At 41.1% G+C, this 9661-nt stretch overlaps 3 protein-coding genes across 3 annotated transcripts; 1 reads left to right on the top strand and 2 right to left on the bottom strand.

Moving 5' to 3' along the window:
* The first annotated feature begins 60 nt into the window (after positions 1-60).
* zgc:136439 (uncharacterized protein LOC678627 homolog) lies at positions 61-3000 on the top strand. The gene is made up of 8 exons (XM_061088830.1): positions 61-333; positions 1422-1511; positions 1593-1672; positions 1770-1885; positions 2032-2129; positions 2487-2555; positions 2636-2694; positions 2778-3000. Exons 1-8 carry the CDS (start codon positions 142-144, stop codon positions 2896-2898), a joined length of 825 nt encoding a protein of 274 aa, XP_060944813.1. The 5' UTR covers positions 61-141; the 3' UTR covers positions 2899-3000.
* On the bottom strand, positions 2884-5827 carry asnsd1 (asparagine synthetase domain containing 1). The gene is made up of 3 exons (XM_061088829.1): positions 4448-5827; positions 4147-4328; positions 2884-3256 (listed from the first exon to the last, which is right to left on the bottom strand). The coding sequence occupies exons 1-3, from the start codon at positions 5825-5827 to the stop codon at positions 3010-3012; spliced, it is 1809 nt and encodes a 602-aa protein (XP_060944812.1). The 3' UTR covers positions 2884-3009.
* LOC133021839 (ASNSD1 upstream open reading frame protein-like) lies at positions 5819-8291 on the bottom strand. The gene is made up of 4 exons (XM_061088831.1): positions 8137-8291; positions 6200-6253; positions 6018-6093; positions 5819-5888 (listed from the first exon to the last, which is right to left on the bottom strand). The coding sequence occupies exons 1-4, from the start codon at positions 8209-8211 to the stop codon at positions 5848-5850; spliced, it is 246 nt and encodes an 81-aa protein (XP_060944814.1). The 5' UTR covers positions 8212-8291; the 3' UTR covers positions 5819-5847.
* Positions 8292-9661: the final 1370 nt, after the last annotated feature.

Here is a 9661-nt window from a genome sequence, read left to right as displayed (position 1 = left end):
GTTTCAAGCCAAGAGTCCGCACCTGGGACGCTCCGGTGTTGTCTGCTAACTTTTAAAACACTAGTTCCGCCCGAGCAGCTGCGGACAACAACACCAGGTGACACCGAGCACCGTCCGCTTTCCCCCCGGGACACAGGTGCGATGAAGGCCGTCATCCTCGCGGCCGGCTACGGGACCAGGCTCCAGCGGGACGTGTCGGTGGACCGCAGCGGGAGGTTCGAGCACCTGGTCGGCGGTGCGAAGCCGCTGCTGCCGGTGGGCCGCTGCGCACTGATCTCCCACTGGGTCCGAGCGCTGACCGCTTCCGGTGCTGTGGACTCTGTGTATGTTGTGGTGAGTCACCGGGTCAAAGGTCAAGTACTGGACCCGAGTACTTTTCTAGTACTATTTGAAAACTTCATTTGTGCTACTTTATACAAAACTATATTCCACTATTTATTACTGGCTTGCAATGATAGATAGACAGACAGACAGACAGACAGACAGACAGACAGACAGACAGACAGATAGATAGATAGATAGATAGATAGATAGATAGATAGATAGATAGATAGATAGATAGATAGATAGATAGATAGATAGATAGATAGATAGATAGATAGATTACTTTATTCATCCCCTAAGGGAAATTAAGTCGTCATAGCAGCCGGTATATTTAAATACAATAAAATACAATACAATAGAAAAAAATAAAAAATATTGAGGTAGAAAGAATAAAAACAGAAATACAAGATAAATAGGTAGATAAGGTGCAGTGGCAAGATGATGGTAATAGTACTGATGATATGATTGTAATGTTATTGTTAGACAGTTTATAAAAATAGTACAGTATATAAAGTATATAATATAACATAATATATATTTATATATGATAGTAATTATACCAATATAATAGCAGTATATAGTAATAATGGCAGCAACAGTATATATAATAATAATAGTAAATATAATATGTATAATGATGTGTATATACAAGAATATACAGAGTATGATATCATATATGATATATAGTAGAGGTATAAATATAAGTATCTGACTATACAATAGATAATATAATATACTATGAGTGTAAGAATATGTAGAAGTATATGTACTCATTCATGATGTATATTACATTTGATAGAACATTTGTAGTAGCTTTGTTTAGTATTAAAAAACTAACTTCCCAACAGTCTTTAGCAGTTGAAATGATCTCCATGATATTAGTCACCATCAGTATATTAATGATTGTATAAATAATGACATGAAGTGACACTAAGGGACCAGCTGCCTTCAATAAGTTGTACTTTATACTATCCACAGTAAATGTTGCCCACTTGAGTCCAACAGCTGTTACAGATGTTGTGTTCTATGGAGGATATCATCCTCAGATCCACGTGGATCCTCTGTGACTGACCTGTTTCCTCTGCTCTCCTCCTCAGACCAACGCTCTGTACCGAGCTGCGTTTGAAGACTGGGCCGCACATTTCACTAATGTCCAGGTTGTCAGCGATCAGACGAGAAGCAATGATGTAAATAATCATCTCTAGTTTGGGGTCTTATTTCATAAATGCACGTTCTCTGGAAACCTCTAAATATTGTCCTTCCACCAGGAGCGCCTTGGGGCTGTGGCCTGTCTGCAGCTCGCCGTGAAGCACTTCAAGATAGAAGACCACGTGATGGTTATTGGAGGGTATGTCTTTAAACCTGCAGTATCAATATCACCATTCAGAGCTTTGAAGTCGAGTCCTGTTCCTGACTGATGCAGCTCTCTCTCCAACCCTGAACAGTGATACGCTTTTTAAAGAAGATTTCAGCCTCACTCAAGTGAAAGAGAAGTTCTCTGACTTCCAGGCAAAGTGTGACGACAGCTGTCTAGTGCTGTCGTACCAGTGCAGAGATGAAGGTGAGTGTTACAGTATTAACAAAGTGATGCTAAGCAGCAGTGGTGGAGGAAGTACTCAAACATTTTACTGAAGTAAAGGTAAAAATAGATATGGTATAAAGTAATAGTACCACATTAACTTTTCTACTCTTTGTGTTTCTGTACAGAAACCCACAAGTACGGGATTCTGGAAGTGGACAGTGAACTTTGTGTCCTCTGCATGAAGGAGAAGCCTCTTCCTTCTGAGACCAAGTCCAGGAGAGCAGTAAGTTCCCCTGAAACACCAACAGCTCTCATATTTTATATCCTGTAGAAAAGTATCTGCAGTCACTGAGTCTTTTACTTAATGATTGTCAGTCAGGTCTGATATTTTCATGTCTCTGGTTTCAGGGATCATTTTGGTGATTTATTTATAATCAAGAACATTTCCGCTTTCTAGATAAAAACTGTTTGGTTGTCTTGACTGTTTAGGATTATTTTCCAGCTACATTATCCTGAAACTATTTACTATAATCACTGGTTACTGGTATCTTATGTACCAACCAACTTGAAAAAAGCCTGTATTTATTTTTGGTATTTTAATAACCGGCAGCTAATACACTTTTATTTTAATGTGTTACAGTGTCCTTGTTTCTATGTGTTCTCAAAGAAAAGTCTCCCTCTGCTGGATACATTCCTTGAGGAGAAGGAGGTAAATTGAATCATTTTAATTTCCCTCATATGACTTGAGAGGGAAAAGTGTAACTTGTAATTTTTGTTATATTCTCATAGAAAGCTCCTATCGAAGAGAAAGATGCTCCAGGAAACTTTGTGTCTTGGCTCATTCCGAGGTAATTTCTGCTAAACTTGAAGAATGAGGGATCTTCCGAAACACTTTTAAAACATTTCTCAATATATGTTTTCTTTCTTTCAGGAAACCAGTGTATGTTCATCAGATTTCTGGGCGTTTTGATGTTGGAAACTTGCCGTCCTATATCGACTGTGACCTTTACTTCAAAGAAAACCTTCAGGATGCAGAGTCTTACATGGTGTAAAAACCATCACGTTTATTATTCCCTGTTGGTGACTTTATGATCAAGAATCTGTAACAGGAAAACAAGAACTGTGAATTTTATTAAAATCATTCCTCACAACCCGTGATATGTCTAAGCAGTGAGGAGTCTGCTGCACTTGTCAGAGGCCTTTTCACGACTGTTCTCCATCTTTGCGATGCGGGAGCCGAACTGCATGGCTCTCTTCGGCAGGACTGCAGACTGACGGAGGCCGAGCCGTCTCGCCGTCAGTCTCAAGAGGAGTTTCTCCCCGACACCTCGAGGAAGAGACAGGTCGGCCTTCTCCCACACGGGCAGAGAGTTCAGGTGGCTCACCACGTCCTCGTCCAAGAACGGAAATCTGCAGATACAAGAAGGATGAATGAGGGTGAATGGAATCTCATCTGTGGGGCTTGTAGCTCCTGTGCCAGGAACTACACAAATTCAAACCTTGTACTATTAAAAAGTAATAAATGTGAAAATTTGTAAAAATGTATAAAGGCAGCATGAGAGAGAGAAATGTCACTCAGACCTGACACAAGGTGTAACCACACACACAGTAAATGAAAACACCTGAACAGGGACAGGGTGTTAAAACACTGCTCATCTGACTTGGACGGAACCTAATATCAATTATCACAGTAACTCCTCTTGTGTTTCAGTCTAAACATTGAAACTTGATAACATGTTCTGTGTCCAAGTTTCAATATGTATGAAAACGTCTCGTGCTTTTCCTCTGGAGCTTCGCCCTGCTTCTTATTCTTTCTGACCTACAGTAATAGATTTTTTTTTCAATGCAGATTTTTACAGGAAAAGCACGATTTAATCCAGAGTCCTTGCAATGGAACAGAGCCACTTGTGTTTGTGGTGCCTGTTTATTTCCTACTATGACAAGTCAAGATTCCTGCTGCCAAAAAAGGACATGGACATACTGGAGACAAAATGTTATTTCCTAGTCTAAATAAACTCACAAGAACCCATGAAAGAAGTACATACTTAAAGATTTAACTTCGGTACGCACTGACAAACAAGTAGTTAAACCAGTTTGAGTAGTTCTCTCCCTGAGTTTAGATTCTAACTCAAGCAATGTATACTGTAAATGCTGTTTTCTTGAGGCCTATGGGTATTTACAGTGATGGAACGACTGTAGTTACGCTATAGAGCAACTGTTTCACAGACAAAATGAGCTCAAGTTCAAGATTTCAGTTCTGTTACCTTGACATTTGTATTTGAAACCAGTGGCACACATACCTCGCCTCCTTCCCGTGGTCTCCTATAACTCTGTCATCTCTGCCCAAATTCCTGGAGGAGATCCTGCTCAGCTCCATGGCCAACTCCTGGATCAGTCCCTCATGTCCAGATGTGTTAAAGCGAACTCGGTGTCTGGAGTAACCGGCCAACTGCTCATCTGCTCCGATTCCTGTCAGAACGACCTGCAACACAAAAGCATGAAATATCTATTAATTACCATTTGGGTTTAATTACTATCAATTTGAATTTGTGATTTAGAATTTTTCCACATCAATTTAATCCCCTTAACTTGGTACCTCACCTTAGCTGATGATGAGAAAGGTCTCTGGTCTTTGTCTTCCGTGATGAACCCGGTTCCTCTCGCTGCAAACCACACAGCACATCCAATGCTGTCATCCAGGACTGTGTCCAGCGGATGCACCAGATGACCGATGCGTTCCTGGCGCATTTTGTGCAGCTCCTCCTGCGTAATATTGATTTCAACAAAATTCCATCTTCTCTCAGGATTCAGGTCCTGTAATTCCTTGAGTCCTGCTTTCCCAGTGATTCTGTCTGGAACGTCGAAGGGGCTGAATGTTCGGGAACCAGCTCCATCAGTGTTATTGTCGTTTGGCTTATTTTTGTGCTTCTTGACGTTCTTTGCTGAGTCCTTCTGCTTCTTTGGCTCCTGTTGTTTGAAAGCTACATTGAGAAGATCTATTGGCTGATGGGCAGGTATGTGACGGTCGGCCAGTACAGCCAGAATCATAGAATCGATTCCTCCAGAGAAGAGTACAGCGATGCTGGCCTGGTCACTATGATCTGTCTCGTCCTCGATCGGCAGACTCTGGACCCGGCGCCTCACCGCCTCACTCAGAACATCAACAAGACGACTCACCTCATAGTTTCCCTCTTTGCTTTCAAGCAGCTGCTGCAGATCTTTGACGGATGAATCTGAGTTTGACTGAGCTTCCGTCTCATTTAACGACTTTGGGATGGACATATTAAGAGGGCACACGGGCGAGGTGAGCACCAGTCCTGATTGGTTCATCACAGCAGTGCAGCCACTGGGAACAGACTCCAGTATAGTGTCACTGCAGGAGGTAGCCCAAGGATAAACCTCAAACGTCACCGTGCCGGCCTCTGTAGCGGCCTTCAGGTCAATCCTGTAAACACCAACTGCTGGGACCTCTTGCCAAGAAAACTGATCCGGCCCGGGATCGCGAGCTGCCACAGACGTCAGGGTCAGAACCCCTGCATCGAATTTCCACAGCAAACTCCGCCTGCCAAAGAAGTCTCGGCCAAACCACAGGTAGTCTCCAGCCTTCTGGTAGTAAACAAACCCCCACGGCCCCCTCACACCGGACAGGACTGACAGGATCTCTGAGGGGCCGCTGCAGGACAACAGGGACTGGGACACAACAACAGTGTCATTCTCCGACGGCTTCACTGGCAGGCCGCCGAAGATCTCCCCATTCCACAGCAGCACGTTTCCAATGTTGTCCTGCAGGGGCTGAGGGGTGAGGACACCTCTCAGGTGAAGGACGTGGGCAGAGAACAAACACTGGTAACACGGATCCCTGCCGGTCACTGTGAGGTCCTGGCTCCAGCTCGGCCCTCTTCTCCTCAGATGTTCATAAACGGGTTTGTCCCACTCAGAGTGAGCAGGGGACAGAGTCAGCTGACAGAAGATGCCACACATTGTTGAGAGGACGATTCGTCTCACATGTCCTGCAGCTCCTTTTTCATATTATCCAGGTCCTCTGGGGACAGAAATTAAACAATGGTACTTCACTATCACCTTATAAGGGCAAGATGATCAATCGGCTTAAATTGTTAATGAATTAGACCAATCAGCTTATCAATAGAAATGATGTAAAATCAACCCTTACTTTTGCATGAACCCAGTGTCTGACCTCGGTCTGCCAGGAAGAAGATGTTGCTGTTCCTCTGTTGGATGTAAACGTTCTGAAAACAAATTCAAAAGCTTTGTTGTCATTTATGCATAAATAAGTTATCAATGCAAATATATTCTGAATTCCCATTGTTACGTAACAAACTTGAACACACTCACCCTGTTCTTCTTCAGGTTGGAGAGCTCGTCCACCACAACCTTCTGCTCCTTGATCTGGAATTTAATGACAACAAATATTTCACTAAGCTGATAAAAATTAAACCTGTTCAGGCCGGAAAGCTTGATAACAGACTGAGACATGTTTGTCTGTCATACATTAGTCTCTAGCTTCATGTTTGTGTTTCATACGTTAGCCACTAGCTACATGTTTGTGTCTCATATGTTAGCCACTAGCTACATGTTTGTGTGTCGTATGTTAGCCACTAGCTACATGTTTGTATCTGTCTCATATGTTAGCCACTAGCTACATGTTTGTGCCTGTCTCATATGTTAGCTACTAGCTACATGTTTGTGTGTCATACATTAGCTACTAGCTACATGTTTGTGTTTCATACGTTAGCCACTAGCTACATGTTATTGTGTCATAAATTAGTCTCTAGGTTCATGTTTGTGTTTTATACGTTAACCACTAGCTACATGTTTGTGTGTCATACATTAGCAGCTACATGTTTGTGTCTGTCTAATACATTAGCCACTAGCCACATGTTTGTGTTTCATACGTTAGTCTCTAGCTACATGTTTGTGTGTCATACATTAGTCTCTAGCTACATGTTTGTGTGTCATACATTAGCAGCTACATGTTTGTGTCTGTCTAATACATTAGCTACTAGCTACATGTTTGTGTTTCATACGTTAGCCACTAGCTACATGTTTGTGTGTCATACATTAGCAGCTACATGTTTGTGTCTGTCTAATACATTAGCTACTAGCTACATGTTTGTGTTTCATATGTTAGCGACTAGCTACATGTTTGTGTGTCATACATTAGTCTCTAGCTTCATGTTTGTGTTTCATACGTTAACCACTAGCTTCATGTTTGTATGTCATACATTAGCCACTAGCTACATGTTTGTGTGTCATACATTAGCAGCTACATGTTTGTGTCTGTTTAATACATTAGCTACTAGCTACATGTTTGTGTTTCATACGTTAGCCACTAGCTACATGTTTGTGTGTCATACATTAGCAGCTACATGTTTGTGTCTGTCTAATACATTAGCTACTAGCTACATGTTTGTGTTTCATACGTTAGCCACTAGCTACATGTTTGTGTGTCATACATTAGCAGCTACATGTTTGTGTCTGTCTAATACATTAGCTACTAGCTACATGTTTGTGTTTCATATGTTAGCCACTAGCTACATGTTTGTGTGTCATACATTAGTCTCTAGCTTCATGTTTGTGTTTCATACGTTAACCACTAGCTTCATGTTTGTGTGTCATACATTAGCAGCTACATGTTTGTGTCTGTCTCATATGTTAGCCACTAGCTACTTTTTTGTGTTTCATACGTTAGCTACTAGCCACATGTTTGTGTCTCATACTTTAGGCACTAGCTACATGTTTGTGTCTCATACTTTAGCCACTAGCTACATGTTTGTGTCTCATACATTAGCAACATGTTTGTGTCTCCTACATTAGCCACTAGCTACATGTTTGTGTCTCATACATTAGCCACTAGCTACTTGTTTGTGTTTCATACGTTAGCCACTAGCTACATGTTTGTGTGTCATACATTGGTCTCTAGCTTCATGTTTGTGTTTCATACGTTAGCCACTAGCTACATGTTTGTGTGTCATACATTAGCAGCTACATGTTTGTGTCTGTCTCATACATTAGCTACTAGCTACATCTAGCAGCTAGTGGCTAACATATGAGACAGATACAAACATGTAGCTAGTGGCTAACGTGTGAGACACAAACATGTAGCTAGTGGCTAATGTATGACCCACAAACATGTAGCTAGCATCTAGCTACATGTTTGTGTCTCATTTGTTAGCCAGTAGCTACATGTGTGTGTCTCCTACATTAGCCACCAGCTACATGTGTGTGTCTCACACATTAGCCCTTAGCTACATGTTCTTTGCTAACAGTACCTTCTTGTTTAGCTCCTCCTTCAGTGCAGACTGCCATTCAGAGCTGTCGTCGTTGTCTCGGCCTTTAGATGACATCGTGTGGAAGTGTTTAGTTAGATTAGTGGAAGTGAAGAAAGTTAACTTCAAAGGAAACAACACGCATCTTCTTCTTCTTCTTCTTCTTCTTGTTGAATGGCGGGTGGCAACTAACGTTAAAGGCTCATTGCCGCCACCTACCATGCTGGAGTGTGGGTCCGAGTGTTTGGTTTGCGGAAATACAAAAAGAAAGAAAGAAAGAAAGAAAATTTAAAAAATCATTACAAATAATTGAATAAAACCTATTAGTTTAATATAGTTTTATTTCAATTTATCTTAATTCTTTTATTGAATCCATAAAGTTTAAAATAATTAAAATTGAGCCATTGAGTTTTCAGGTCTTTGTATTTTGCCTTAAATTCGTGTGTGTTTGGTACATGTGGTTGAAAGTGTGTTTGTCTAACTGTATGTTTTACTGTGTAGATGTTGATTTCCAGAAGTGTAATTTAGGCATTTTATTACCTTATATAGCTAAGCTATTATAACTACTATAACCATTCAGTCGTCCTTTACTACCTTTCTGAATCTTCAGATAGTGATTCACCTTGCAAGCATTTCAGAGAATATTGATGCTTCCTACATATCAAACTGAACAAGCTCAGACCGTTCAGTGATGAAGAAGGAACCTGTTCTTCTTTTGTTCTGAGAATGACTCATCTCCTTGGTGGGACATGAACACACCGGTCAAATCATGGAGACTCAGTTGTTCTTACTTGAATCTATGAGATTATTTTATCGCAGATCTGTTGACACAGAGGATTACTGGTACACATAGAGGCAGCCACACCACAGAGCTTGGAGTATAATGGAAACACGTCAGTATTATAGTGTATGGAAGGTAGCAAATAACAAGTCTGGATCACTGCAAGTCACGTCAGCATCGTCATTATTTGGGTTCGAGTGGAGTCTGTCTCAAGGTCAAATTACCCCAACACGCAGGAACAGATGGCATCGAAACATAAAACATCCAGATATAAAACATTCACATTCTTTGAGGCTTTTAAAACACAGACAGAGCTTTGGTAATTACACTTTACATCATAGACGATATGAAACATATAAGTGAAGTATTAAGTCACAGTTTCCCTCACAATGGGTAAAAAGTAGGGCTGGGCAAGTTAACTCGTTTTAATCGAGTTAACTCAAGTTATGAGTTAACTCGATTGTTTATCCGCCAATTATTTTCTTTTTTCCTGTTCTGCAGCAGTCAGCAACAGACTTTCACAATAAAACAATAAATAATCAAACTGAGTTAATGCGAGATAAAATAATTAATCGAGTTAACTCATCACTTGAGTTAACTTGTTTAATCGAGTTAACTTGCCCTAGTAAAAAGACAATGAATAAAAGAAACAGAGCTGTTTTCATCCAATAGTTGTTGAGAACTTTCAGTCCTTGCCAAAGAATCCAAACCTCCAGATGTTGGTCAACCCCCATGGGAAACTGCATC

Source organism: Limanda limanda, chromosome 16 (genome assembly GCF_963576545.1).
Source record: "Limanda limanda chromosome 16, fLimLim1.1, whole genome shotgun sequence".
Taxonomy (NCBI): Eukaryota; Metazoa; Chordata; class Actinopteri; order Pleuronectiformes; family Pleuronectidae; genus Limanda; species Limanda limanda.
Note: the sequence above shows the minus strand (reverse complement) of the source record. Positions and strands in the feature narration are given on the sequence as shown.